Genomic DNA, 14279 nt, shown 5'->3' with positions numbered 1-14279 from the left:
TCTGTGCCTCCGTTTCCTCACTGGTAAAACGAGGGTTCCATAACTAATCAATTATTGTGGTATTTGTTAAACTTTTACTATGTGCCAGGCACTGTTCTAAGCACTTGGGTAGATATAAGGTAACTGGGTTGGACACAGTCCCTGTCCCACAAAGGGCTCACAGTCTTAATCCCCATTTTACAGATGAGGTAACAGGCACAGAGAAGTGAAGTGACTTACCCGAGGCCACACAGCAAGTGGTGGGGCCCGGATTAGAACCCAGGTCTTTCTGACTCCCAGGCCTGTACTCTAACCACTAGACCATGCTGCTTCCCTTCCTTTTCTCCTTCCTACTTAGACCGTGAGCCCCATGTGGGACAGGGACTGCTGTGTCCAACCTGATGAACTTGTATCTACCCCGGCACTTAGAACAGTGCTTGACACATAATGAGCTTAACAAATACAATAAAAAAAAGGAGTAACAGCCATTTTCAGCCTCCCTGACAGAGAATCCTTATCACTTCCTTCTTCTTTAGCCCAGTCACCCCAAACACCTCTCCTCCTCCGGGAGATGGCCAGCCCCACCGGCCTTGGGGTAGATACGAGCTAACCAGGTTGGACACCGTTCATGTCCCACATGGGGCTCACAGTCTTAATCCCCCTTTTAAAGATGAGGTAACTGAGGCACAGAGAAGTGAAGTGAATAGCTCAAGATCACACAGCAGGCAAGCGGCAAGTGCCGGCTCAGGGCCCAGTTCGGCTGCCTCCCTCCCCTGGGCCTAAGTCCGCCACCTTAGCCACATTGCCATCTGCGGCGGGCCTTCAGCCTCCCGGGCAGGACCTCCCCCATGTTCACTCTTCTACCCCCAACTGCCCCCATGACCGAGGGAAGGCCCAGAAGGCTGACTCAGCCCCGGGTGATAACTCCCTTGTGGGCACCTGAAATCACATGTCCATCATCCCAGCCCGAGTGACCTTTTGCCATGGAAAATGCCTCCAATTAGCCCCGAGGGAGCTCCGAAGGGGCTTCCTACCACCCCAGCCTGCCTCGCTCTGCCAGCAGGAGCCCATCCTGGCCTCAGAACCAACCTGACACCCCTCATTAGTGTGAATCTCCGGGAGTTGGCCTGTTCTTGAACTAAGAATTTCACCTCATGCCACCTTCACATGGTACAGGGCACTCACCAATATCCCCGCTGGAGGCTCCAAGGTGGTGTGTTGGTGGTGGTAGATGTGATGATGGAGGTGGTGTAGGTGGAGAAGGGAATGGGGGTGGTGAATAATAATAATAATGATAGTATTCGTTAAGGGCCTACCCTGTGCCATGCACTGTTCTAAGCACTTGGGTAGATAGAAGTTAATCAGATTGGACATAGTCCCTGTCCATTTTACAGGTGAGGTAACTGAGGCCCAGAAAAATGAAGTGACTTGCCCAACGTGTAAATGGCAGAGCCGGGATTAATAATAATAATGATGATGGCATTTGTTAAGCACTTACTATGTGCAAAGCACTGTTCTAAGTGCTAGGGGCGATACAAGGTGATCAGGTTGTCCCACGTGGGGCTCACAGTCTTAATCCCCATTTTACAGATGAAGTAACTGAGGCCCAGAGAAGTTAAGTGACTTGCCCAAAGTCACACAGCTGACAGGCGGTGGAGCTGGGATTAGAACCCATGACCTCTGACTCCTAAGCCCAGGCTCTTTCCACTGAGCCACGCTGCTTCTCATAATAATGATGGCATTTGTTAAGCACTTACTACGTGTCAAGCACTGTTCTAAGCACTGCGGGGATACAAGGCAAGCAAGTTGTCCCACATGGGGCTCATAGTCTTCATCCCCATTTTACAGATGGGGTAACTGAGGCACAGAGAAGTTAAGTGACTTGCCCAAGGTCACACAGCTGATAAGTGGCAGAACCGGGATTAGAACCCATGACCTCTGACTCCCAAGCCCGGCTCTTTCCACTGAGCAACACTGACTGACAGATTAGAACCCAGGGGCTTTTGACTCCCAGGCCTCTTCTCTCGCCACTAAGCCACACTGCTCTGGGGGAGGTGGGCATGGTAGAAATGGTGGAGGTGGTGGCGACAGTGGAGATGGTGGAAGTGGAAATGGCAGCGGTGGGGCGGAGATAGGCATGCTGGACATGCTGGAAGCGGCAGGGGAGGTGGTCGTGATGGTGATGTGGTGTTGGACGTGGTGAAGGTGGGGATGGTGGAGAGAAGGGTGGTGGAGGTGGGGATGGCAGTGATAGTGATGGTGGTGGTGATGGGGATTGTGGAGATAGTGTTGTTGCTGGTGATGAGGGAGGAGGAGGAGAGGATGGGGGTGGGTGTTGGCATCGCTCCTGACAGGGCTGCCATTCCCTCTTGGTTCCCGCAGGCGTCCCCGGGCCCCGGCTCCCAGCTGCCTTTGGGAGAGCAACACTCACCCAAGAGAAAGTCCACTTGGTCCAGTTTGAGGTCCATGAGCTGAGTGCGATTCCAGACGTAGTGTGAGTTCTGGGAGAGAAACCACACAGTCAAGGGGCAGAAGCCGGGGGAAAGGGCGGGGAGGTCAGGAGGGCAAAGAGCTGAGCCGGTCAAGCAGGAGCAGGATCCTGACCCAGCCCCAGGCCTGTACTACCGCCTCGGGGGGCATCTTGCTCACACGGTAGTGGGCCAAGCCCAACCAGTTGCTGTTGTAGGCTGGGATGGGGGATGAGGGGTGGAGGCTCAGGAGCCAGGGAATGGCATGCGGATTCTCTAAAAAGCAGCATGTCAAACAGCTACTCTTAGTTTTGAAATCAGCAGCTCAGTCACTTTGTGTAACAAGATGGCGGACCACGACTATTATCTCAGGACAGTGTCTGGGTGGGAAGAGAAGAGCTGAGACACAAACCGTTAGCCCGTCTCCTGGGGAGCTAGGAGTCATCGGTCCGATGGCTACCCCTGGAGCTGTTGGCTGTTTGCCTCAGGCAGTCCTATACTCTGTGCTTAGTCCTGGGGTCAGAGACAGGGGAGGAGTAAGGGAGTGGGGGAAGGATGAGAAGAAGTGGGAGGAGGGAGGGATGGGATACTGAGGGGATGGGATGGAGAGGGAGTGGCTACAGAGGAAGGCAGAATTCCCCCACTTCCTCAGTCTGGAAGGCATTTATCCCAGTCAACGCTCCGCAAGTTCCCACTCACCAGACTCCCTGCTCAAATTTCCTTCTTTCTCCCTCCCTCCTTCCCTCTCTCCCTGCAACTCCCTGTTAGGCAGGCAGCTGATTTTTGTCTGTTTCCAATTTTCCCAGGGTCTCCAATGGCAGGAAACCCTGGCAGTCCTGCTTCCGGGAATCATCCCAGCCAGAGTCACTCCAGTTACCCAGTGACTGAGGGAGGGCGGGAGGGGGGAGGAAGCAGTGGGGGAGGGAGGCCGTGACCTCTACCCCACCCCTTGGGAGGGAGCCAGATGCCGTATCAGGGCCCAGCCTCAAGCCCCCCGCCTGCCTCCATCAGAGCCCCCAGTCTCCCAGCTCAAACTGCAACAGGGCCAACCCCCAGCCCTAGGCTCCACTTTCAAGGGTGAATGAACAGAGGCCTGGGTTGAAACCAGGCCTCAGCTGCCCCCTCACCCACTCCCCAATATCCCCGGGTGCACTTGGCTTTTTCTGAGAGTCTGCGGGAGTCTAGGGAGAGGCAGACGGAAGAGCCACTGCCCTTGGGACACTGGCCAGGACCCAGTAGATCCATGAGGTCCAGTCTGATGACCAGACACTTCACGCAGGAGGCCAGTGGGACTCGTAGTGGAGTCTGCAGCTGGAAGAGGCTGGATTGCTGTGATTCCCTTCTCCAGATTTAGCCCCGAGGGGACTTCTGATGGGGAGTTCTCCGCGAGGGGAGAAGGGAGACTGATGGACAGATGGATGAAGAGGCCAAAAACCTGACACCCCTCACGCGGCCCGAGGCCAGAATCAACCAGCCCACGGAGAACCCCAAAGCAGCAGAGGCTGAGAGAGGGGAGCAGGGACCCTGCTAGCCTGTGATAGGCATTGTGTCCCCCAAGAAGACAAGAGACCTGCATTCCCCCACCCCCAACCCCGGCTCCCACCAGGCCCAGCCCCGGCCTGAAGCCGGGGATTCACAGCCTGAGCGGCATGGTCTAGTGAATAGACCGTAGCCCTGGAAGTCAGAAGGACCTAGGTTCTATTCCCGACTCCGCCACTTATCCCCCGTGTGACCTTATGCAAGTCACTTCACTTCTCTGTGCCTCCGTTACCTCATCTGGAAAATGGGAATGAAGACTGTGAGCCCCATGTGGGACAGGGACTGTGTTCAACCAGATTTGCTCGTATCCATTCCAGCACTTAATACAGTGTCTGCCACATAGTAAGCGCTTAACAAATACAACAATTATTTTTTTTGAGGTGGCCAGGCTGACAGCTGGCAGCCGGCTCGGTTCAGGGACTTTCTGGGAAAGGGGATGTAAGAGGGTAGCGTTATAGTAGTATGTGGTGTTGGGGGAAGGGGTTGGACCCCCACCAAGCTTGAAGAGTGTTCCCAGCTTGCCTGGGAGGATAGAGACAACCCCGCCCCACCCACCCACCCCAACTCGCCTGCCCTGCACAGAGCCTCCTCTGGGCCCCCCGGCATGGAGCCTGAAACAATTTAGAAATCGAATCCTTCGGAGAGCTTTCCGAAACATCAAAGCCCCTTGCCCCCGACCGCGGCAGCTCACCACTGTCTTCAGTGGTTTTGACCACAGACGTTTCCAGACCCCGTCTCTCTCTCACTCTCTCCCTCCCCTTCCTGTTTCCCCTCTTCTCCCCCTCCCTTAACTAACCCCCTCCCTGAGCCAGGCCCGGGAGGAAAACAGCAATCTCGCAGCCTGCAGAGCAGCCCGCTTAAAGGGGCAGTTGGGCCTGGCCCCAGGGAATTCAGGGTGGCCTGCCGGAGAGGCTTAGCCGCTGGGCGGTCTCTGTGGGGAGCTGGTTTCCTCTCCCAGCATGGCGAGCTGCTGGGCAGACCACAGGCCAGGCCCGGCCCCGGAGGGGCAGGGGCACCTGGAGAGTCGGCAAAACTCCCTCAGCAACAAAGAAGGAGGATGGGGTCTCTATCTAGGGAGAGAGACCGCAGAAACAGTAAGCGAGGTGACCCGGGGGGCACTTCCGCTACTCTGTGGGGAGGGGCCGGGGTGCTTCCCTTATTGATGAATCGCAGCTGATTCTTAGAGGGACCTGCCTTGCTTAAGACTCTGTGTGCCTCAGAGCTGTAGAAGGGCTCCTGGAAAGATTTCTTTTTCAGGCTGGATCACTGAGGAGAGGGTGAGGGGTTTGCAGCTGCAGGAGATGGAGGGAGGCAGCCAGCAGGTTGGCACCTCCAGGCTGAACTCAGAACGGCAGGTTTGGAGATTCACCAGCAGACAGGACAGCCTAGCCGACAGTGTGCTATAGACTCTGCATTCCATCCTGCCACGAACTCACTGAGAGATGCTGGGACAGGGCCCTGCCTCCCTCTGCCTCAGTTTCCCCATTTGTCTCAGGGAAGCAGTAGAATCTACGGGCTCCCGCCCGGCCTCAAAAAAAGCAGGGTTACTGTCAGGAGGAGTATCCACCTCCCTATACCTCTCTTCAGACAGAAACGTCCATGATTGTACTGGCCCAGAATCCACCACTCTGAACAGGTACCTTGTCTTGAGGTTTGTAGTCCTTCCAGGCTCTGATCAGAAATTGACCATCCAGTCGCGTGCCTCTTGCCTTCTCCTCATCGTGGTACTCTACATCGCTGGTGTTCTTGGGATACATGTATTTTCGGCCCCCACCCATGATCACCTAGTCAGAGAGAGACGGAGAGACAGATATGGCGGGGGGGGGGCGCGGGGTATTTTGGAGGCAGGGCCCGAGGAGGTCATTAAAGGGCTAAATCCAGATCCCAGCATCCTGGTCGGGACATCAGGGCTCCTGGTCAGTCAGTCAGTCACATTTTGTCAGTGTTTACTGTGTGCAAAACACTGCACTAACTCTCTGCCCGGTTTGCTGGGTGTCCCTGGGAAGGTCCCTTTCTCTCCGTGTTCCTAGGGTGGAGTTCCGTCAGTGGAGATATTCCCCTCTCCCTGAGATGCCGCGAGGTTGGTGGAAACTGGGGTCCCAAGTCCCCGGGATAGGTTGGGGAACAGAGGGTTGTCTAGAGCAGTTACAAAGGAATAATCCCACCACCTGGGAACCCTTCGGCTACGCTAGACAGAGGCCTCCCAGGGAGGACACCTAAGCCGAGGTCTCCCAGGGGAAGTACCGTGACCTACTGAACAGAGAATAGACCTGGGAGTCAGAAGGATCTGGGTGCTAACCTTGGCTCCTCCACTTATCTGCCGGGTAACCTCGGGCAAATCACTTCACTTCTCTGTATCCCAATTACCTCATCTGGAAAATGGGGATTTCGTGGGACATTAATTCAATCGTATTTACTGAGTGCTTACTATGTGCAGAACACTGTATTAAATGGTTGGAAAATACGATACGGCAACAGAGAGACAGTCCCTGGCCACAATAAGCTCACTGTCTAGGGGGGCATGGACTGTGTCCAACCTGATTAGCATGTACCTATCCCAGTGCTTAGAACAGAGCCTGGCACATAGCAAGCGCTTAACAAATACCATTAAAAGAAAAAAGTGCTTGCTCTCCTCACGCACTTCCCTCTGCCTGGGACAACTCCAAGAGTTGTGGTCTCTCATTGGAGCCTGCCCCTCTCTGGGCCCCACAACCCCTGAATCCGCTCCCCTGGCCTGATTCTTCAGATCCCAGCTTCCTTGGCTCCCACTCCCCTGCCCCTGGCCCACCTCCTCCTGGCTCCCCTGGCCTTGGACTCACTGGTCCGGCTCCTCTGACCCTGGTTTTCCCTGGACCCAACTGCCCCGGTTCCAGATTCCCCAGCCCCGGTTTCCCTGGTCCTAATTCCCCTGATCTCAGTCCCCCAGACCTTGGTTCCCCTCACCCCTGCTCCCCCGGCCCCGGCTCCCCCGGCCCCGGCTCTCCCGGGTCCGGCTCTGTGCAAACAGCAGGCGTCCATCCCAAGGGGCCAGGTACACGCTGTCTGTTTAATCAAAGCAAAACTAATTTTACTGACCCGCGGATGGTTTTTCAAAAGCAGAAGTGTTTGTTTTCCTTGGGCGCGGGGATTTGAAGTCGGGGCTATTTTTAAATGGAGCAACAAGAATCCAGCCAACACCACGCCCGCCCGTGTCCTCCTGTCACCGAGGCTGCAGCCTCAGGACAGGGGACAGCTCCCCTCCAGCCGGCTGCCACCCAGAGCTGAGGGGACTCCCGGCCCTGACCCGACTCCCTCTCCCCTCACTGCCTGCTGTCCACCTAACTCGTCTGTTCTTCTCTCCATGGCTCGGTGTCCGTCCTCGTGCTCACTTGGGAAATGACCTCGGAAGACTTAGAATCGATCCATCAGTGGTATTTCTACTGTGTGCAGAGCACTGAACTAGAGCGCTTGGGAGAGTAGGACACAAGGGAGTTGGTTGGTGCGATCCCTTAGAAACCGAATGATGGAGCACAGATTTCCCCAACTGCCCAGGGTCCCGAACCCTGGATCCCCTTGGTCCTCAGGGATGCCCCGGACAGCGGAGACTCCGAGGGACAGTGAGCGGGACCAGCGACCCCCGGCTCCAACTGGTCCTCAGGGATGCCCCAGCAGAGACCCTGAGGGACGGTGGGTGGGGCCCGCGTGGACTCTCACTGGACACTCAATGGCGAAACCCCTGATCGCCTCTTCCCCCGGCCAGCCGGCCTCCACGTCCCCACCATTCCTGTGGCCCCACCTCTGTCCCACCCCGGTCCCCTCCCATCTCCAGGTCCCGGCTCTGGCCGTAGGCATTGCGTTCAGAGCCTCCAGAGCCCAAGCCTCGGGTTCCGGGAAGAGAGAGAGCGGGCGAGGGGCCGGGCAGGGGAGGGGAGAGACGTGGCCGCAGTCAGACTTGTGACCACTGTGACCACTGACCACTCCCTTCCCAGAGGCCCGCTGGCTGCCCCCGGGGCCTGAGACCATTTTGGGGTCTAAAAGGTGAGTGGCGGCGGCAACGGGGCAGCCCAGAGACGAAAACACCAAAGTCCGTTGCCCCAACGTGTAATTATCCCCATTCCGAGGCAGTGACTTAAAATGGGCTCATTAGACTCCTAAATAACAGAGTTGGTGTTTGGCTTTGGGGTTGGGGTTAGTGTCTTTTGACTTCAAGCAGAAGACATATTTGTTTGCAGGGCTGCCACCGGAGCTTGGAGCACAGAGTTGGGTGCCGGCCCAGCCGGGGGTTGTGGGGATGGTGGGGAGTGGGGGTGGCCAGGTCCTCAGCACAGTCTCCAGGGGGCTTTTCCTTGGGATTTTCTCTCTCTTTTTCTACTTCTCGCTCATCGCCCCCTCCCCAGGTCTCCCTAGGGGGTGATGGGTCTGGGGGCTGAGACTGGAGGTGGTATTGGGGATGGGCTCCCAGCCTCGGAACCAGGCCACGCTTGGTCCAGGGCTTCCTCTGAGGTTCTCTCTTCCCATCGGCCAGGGGTCACAGGGGATGCATGCAGGGTCCCAAGGAGCCCAGGAGCATCTGGGGGTCTGGCCGATCTTGGAGGCCTTTGGGAGGGTGTAATTCAGAGTAGGACTCACAAAGAAGAGCCCCCACCAAGCCAGCATCCCACCACTCTCGGGACCAGAGCTGCCTGGGTGCTTTTAGGGCCTCTCAAGTTCGGATAGGCTGGACCAAACCAGAACCCAGTTGGTCTCCAATGAGATGGAGACCAGTAGCGTTGGTTCCACCATGTTTGGCTGCCTGGGTCTCATCCATCCCCTGCCTGGGTTGCCCTGCCAGGCCCCCTCCTGGGGAGAAAGCCTGCAGGAGATGGACAGCTCCAATAATCCCCCCAGAACAGGAGAAGCTGGAGGTGACGATTGCTGCCTGGCCTAAATAAAAAAGCAGCGTGTCCTTAGATAGAGCACAGGCCTGGGAGTCAGAAGGACCTCGGATCTAATCCCTGCTTCTCCACTTGTGTGCTGTGTGACCTTGGGCAAGTCACTTCACTTCTCTGGGGCTCAGTCACCTCATCTATAAAATGGGGATTAAGACTGTGAGCCTTGTTTGGGACAGGGACGGTGACCACCCTGATTAACTTTTTTCTACCTCAGCACTAAATACAGTGCCTGGCACAAAGTAAGCACTTATAAAATACCATAAAAAAAAGGGGTCTCCTCACCCCCCAGACACTCTGAGGCAGTTCCGGGAGTAGGATGGAAGGGGGTGAGAGGCAGGTTAGAAAATTGGGGGAAAAGGGGAGAATTACTGTTTACTGTTTGCTTTCAGCTCAGCCCCATAGGAAATCCCCTCAGTCTGGGTCCCCTGTCTTCCTCCCAAGCCTCTAAGTCTTTAATTGCACAGATGTTTTCAGATCTCCATGCTTCTCCGCCACCACCCCCTCTGGCTCCTCCTGGGAAAGTGCTCCAGGTGGGAGAGAACAGGGACAAGAAGGCCACCAGCCATCTGACTCACTTTCAGTCTGTCAATCATATTTATTGAGCACTTACCATGTGCAGTTGACTGTACTAAGCACCTGGGAGAGTACAATACAACGATAAACAGGCATATTCATTGCTCACAGACATCCAGGCCCAGATGGCTACCGTACCACCAGCACCTGCCCACATCCCGAGGTAAGGGAGTCCTTGAAGACAGGGGAGAGGGGAGGAGGTGAATTGTGACCTGAGGGCCACCAGTCTTAAACAGAGCCTCAACTTCTGCAGGGCTCAGGGGGACCTGGGGCTGTTGCTTTCCTTTGTATGGGGGCAAGGGGGAAAGAGTTAGCAATCTTTCTCATTTCCTGGGGAAATCCTCACTTTTCAGTAGTTTACTCAGGGTCAGAATCAAGTTCCCAGATTGCAGGAACCTCTGGCCATGTGCTCCGGGTTAGCTGAGACAGTCTTGACTTTGACTGCTGTGGCTGTCCGGTTAGATGATATTCAGTTGCTCCGGCTCAGCTGGGATCAGTCTATTAGACACTCCGCTTTGGCTGACCCCAGAAGCTCACAGAACTGCACCCTCTAGACACCAGAGAGTTTCTTGTAGCCGAATCCAATGGGCTCTGCCTCATTCTAATCCTCCAGGATCTCTCAGTGACCTTTGAACTGTGGATTGCTCCCGCCTCTTTGGAATTTGGTTTTCCGATATGGTATTAGCCTGGTTCTCTTCTTAGCCGTCTGTCTGCTCCTTCTCAGTTTTGATCTCTGGTTCCTCTTCCACCTGCACCTCACTCATGACTCATGCTGATCTCAGGGTCTGAAAGTCTGTCCTTCCCCAAATCTGACAGACCACAGTGTCTCCTACATTCTAAGCCTTCTTAAAATGCCTCCTCCACACTTTTGTAGAGATGCTTATTCGATTGTGAATTCATTCATTTCTTTTGACTACTCTAATTTTTTGTCTTCCCTATTAGAGTATCTTGATGGGCAGCTTGTGGACAGGGAATATTTCACTTCTCTGTTTTGAACTTCCAGAGCACTGCACCCGGAGGGCACTCAATAAATACGATTATTGCTTTTACTGCTTCTAATACTATGACTGAGAAGCAGTGCGGCGTAGTGGATAGAATATAATAGTAATAATAATGATGGTATTTGTTAAGCGCTTACTATGTGCCAAGCACTGTTCCAAGCCCTGGGGGGATACAAGGTGATCCACTTGTCCCACGTGGGGCTCACAGTCTTCATCCCCATTTTGCAGATGAGGGAACTGAGGCTCAGAGAAGTGAAGTGACTTGCCCAAAGTCACCCAGCTGACAAGCGGCGGAGCCGGGATTAGAACCCATGACCTCTAACTCCCAAGCCCGGGCTCTTTCCATTGAGCCACGCTGCTTCTCTATGGCAATGGGCGTTAGTCAGAAGGTCATGGATTCTAATCCTGACCCTGCCACTTGTCTGCTGAGTGAGTTGGGTGAGTCACTTCACTTCTCAGGGCCTCAGTTACCTCATCTGTAATATGGGGATCGACACTGTGAGCCCCTAGGGAATGTGTCCAATCTGATTTGCTTGTATCCGCCCCAGTGCTTAGTACAGTGCCTGGCACATAGTAAGCATTTAACAAATGCCGTAATTATTATTATTATGATCATTAGTAAGCGCTTAACAAATACCAACATTATTATTATTATTACTACTGCTGCTGGTTTTACTTCTACCGATGGTATTTGTTAAGCGCTTAATATGAGCCAAGCACTGTTCTAAGTGCTGGGGGTGGATACAAGGTCATCACGTTGTCCCACGTGGGGCTCACAGTCTTAATCCCCATTTTCAGATGAGGGAACTGAGGCCCAGAGAAGTGAAGTGACTTGCCCAAAGTCACACAGCTGACAAGCGGCGGAGCCGGGATTATAGTAATAATAATGTTGGCATTTGTTAAGCGCTTACTATGTGCCGAGCACTGTTCTAAGCACTGGGGTAGACACAGGGCCATGACCTCTGACTCCCAAGCCCGGGCTCTTTCCAGTGAGCCACGCTGCTTCTCAATATTACTGCTACTATTGCTATTCCTACTACTAGAGGTGCCCAAACTACAATACCCAGCTGTGGAGCAAGCACCTTCACCGAACATGCTCCAGTCATCCGCACCTAGGCTCTCCACTCCTGCCCCCCGATCACCTTCCACTCTCTTCTCCCATTGCCCCTCAGCTCGCACTTTGCCCCTCATTTCATGCTAACGTTCTAGCTCCTCCTTGCTGGAAACTGTGCTGTCTCCCAGCTCCTGCTCACATCCTTCCCTTCAACTGGAACTCCCTCCTAGTTCAAACCTGTCCTTCCTCTCTTCGAAGACCCCACAGTGACATCTCCTCCCACAAGCCTCTGACATATCCCCACCTTCTTGGCCCTCCTAAAATCACATCTCCTCCAAAAGGTCTTTTCCTAATAAGCCTGCATTTGCCCCCTGGCCCTCTCTTCTGAGTTCCTATGTACTTGGGGCAGTGCCCAAGTAGACAGGGAATATGTCATCTCTCTTTTTTGTACTTCCCAAGCACTGCAATCAATGGACACTTCCTCCTCCTCCTCATCCTCTTCCTCCTCCTCCTCTTCCTCCTCCTACTGCTGCAGGGAAGCAGCATGACCTAGTGAAAAGAGCACGGTCCTGAGAGTCAGAGGGCCTGGCTGCCACGTACTTCCCATGTGACCTTGGGCAACTCACTTAATTTCTGTCCCTCAGTTTTGTCAGCTGCAAAATGGGCATTTAATACCTGTTCTCCCTCCTTCTTAGGCTGTGAGTCCAATGTTGGTATTTGTTAAGCGCTTACTATGTGCCGAGCACTGTTCTAAGCGCTGGGGTAGACACAGGGGAATCAGGTTGTCCCACGTGGGGCTCACAGTCTTAATCCCCATTTTACAGATGAGGGAACTGAGGCACCGAGAAGTTAAGTGACTTGCCCGAAGTCACACAGCTGACAAGTGGCCGAGCCGGGATTCGAACCCATGACCTCTGACTCCAAAGCCCATGCTCTTTCCACTGAGCCACGCTGCTTCTCAGGACCAGACTTTCTTGTATTTACTCCCGTGCTTAGTACAGTGCTTGGCGCATAGTAAGTGCTTAACAAACATCATAGTTATCATTATTATCACCCCTTAAACACTTAAGCACTCGATATTCATTCTACCCGAGCCCCACAGCACTTACGTACACATCTTTACACTCTCCAATTTTCCCTATCTGTAATTTATTTTAGTGTGTGTTTTCCCAATCTAGTCTGTAAGCTCCTAGAGGACAGGGATGGCATCTTCCAAATCTATTGTATTGTACTCTCCCAAGTGCTTAGTAGAGTGCTCTGCGCACAGTAAACCCTCAATAAATGTTATTAATTGACTGACTGAAGTTATTCCAACAGGACTCCTATGCACATCAGTAGATTTGTTATCCATTTGTTTAATTGCTTACTTTTGCCTTTTATCACCCCTTGCTCTGCTGTGTCTGATCTGTATCTTGTATCTTTCCCAGTGCTCAACACATATAAGTATTTAATAAGTACAACTACTGTATTATTATCTTCACTATTATAATCCCTACCCGCTCATTCTTATTCTTGCCTTAGTTTATATTTGCCAACTGTCTTTGTCTCCCCCAGTTGGCAGGAAAAGTGCCTACCAGCTGTTATATTGGACTCTCCCAAACACTTAGTACAGTACTCCGTACACAGTAAATGCTCAATAAACATGAGCAATTGATTGCTTAATTGATTGAGTGTTACCAAGAACTTAAGGTAGAGCAGAGGCCATACACGTGCCGGTGTTGTTGGTAATGATGAATGAGTTGGCCAAGGCAGACCCCGGGGCCCAGGATGGGAAATTCCTGTGGTCCAAGACCCTGGAGTCTGCCCAATTCACAGCACTGATTCATCCGAGGTTGGTGCGATCCCTGCAGGCCCTGGATACTGGCTCCCAGAGAGACACAGGAGCCCGCAAAACCGTCCCACACTGGCCCGGGACTCAGGAGTCTCACCTCGATGTTGGGGATGTTGTGGATCAGCTGGTAAGCGATGTCCTTGCAGCCCTGGGCCACCGCCTCGGGGGGCATTTCGTTGTCTGAGTACCAGTCGCGGTCGGCGGAGTGGGCATAGGCAGCGCTGGGGGTGGCGTGGTTGACACGAGTCGTGGTCACGATGCCCACGGATTTGCCTACAGTGGTGAGGAGAGGCTGCGTCAGCCAGAGACTGGCTGGACCAGGGAAGTTGGGCCCCAACAAATCCAGGGAGTCTCCCTACCTCCCGGCTCCTGGGCACTGAGTTGGGGGATTGGAACAGACCTGCGGGCTTGCTGGCATTGTTTATGCCAAGGGCAGACCCAGTCCAGCTGAGGGACAGGGCCCTGCACGGGCTCAGGCTGGTCTCCTCCCTCCGTCCCCACAAAACCCTCTGGCAGGCCTGGGCTTGGGCAGGCACACGGCCCAGCCCCGGTGCCCAAGCGTGGGTATGGCCTCTGGGCACCCCCACGGTCAACACTGTGTAGGGCCAAATGTGGGGGTGGACCATTCCCCAGCCAGAGTCTGTTGGACCTCCCGCCCTGCCCCCGGGACACGGCTCAGGTTGGTCCTTTGCTGGGCTCTTTGCGGCAGGTTGCCCAGATGCCAGCAGGCGGACTACACTGAGGGAGACAGACCTGGGGTCCACCCACCCACCCTCCTGCTGCTCACCTCTCGAGTCACACTCTTAGTCACGGAGGAATTTAACATTAGCTTTCCTCCAAAAAGTGTGTTTCTATTTTCATTGTAGTGGGAACGGAAACTGGCCCATCCCAAAGTGCCAGAAACCAGAAAGCAAAATCCGAAAC

At 54.2% G+C, this 14279-nt stretch overlaps 1 protein-coding gene across 2 annotated transcripts in view; it reads right to left on the bottom strand.

Annotated features, from left to right (window-relative positions):
• ALPL (alkaline phosphatase, biomineralization associated) overlaps positions 1-14279 on the bottom strand; it is an 82014-nt gene that overhangs the window by 11577 nt on the left and 56158 nt on the right. For both annotated transcript variants that reach the window (XM_029066462.1, XM_029066463.1), the window contains exons 6-8: positions 13453-13628; positions 5627-5770; positions 2411-2480 (exon numbers count right to left, since the gene is read on the bottom strand). In XM_029066462.1, the coding sequence (XP_028922295.1) occupies positions 2411-2480; positions 5627-5770; positions 13453-13628 (390 nt within the window). The remainder of the gene's footprint in view (positions 1-2410; positions 2481-5626; positions 5771-13452; positions 13629-14279) is intronic.

The sequence above is a fragment of the Ornithorhynchus anatinus genome, chromosome 5 (genome assembly GCF_004115215.2).
Source record: "Ornithorhynchus anatinus isolate Pmale09 chromosome 5, mOrnAna1.pri.v4, whole genome shotgun sequence".
Taxonomy (NCBI): domain Eukaryota; kingdom Metazoa; phylum Chordata; class Mammalia; order Monotremata; family Ornithorhynchidae; genus Ornithorhynchus; species Ornithorhynchus anatinus.
Note: the sequence above shows the minus strand (reverse complement) of the source record. Positions and strands in the feature narration are given on the sequence as shown.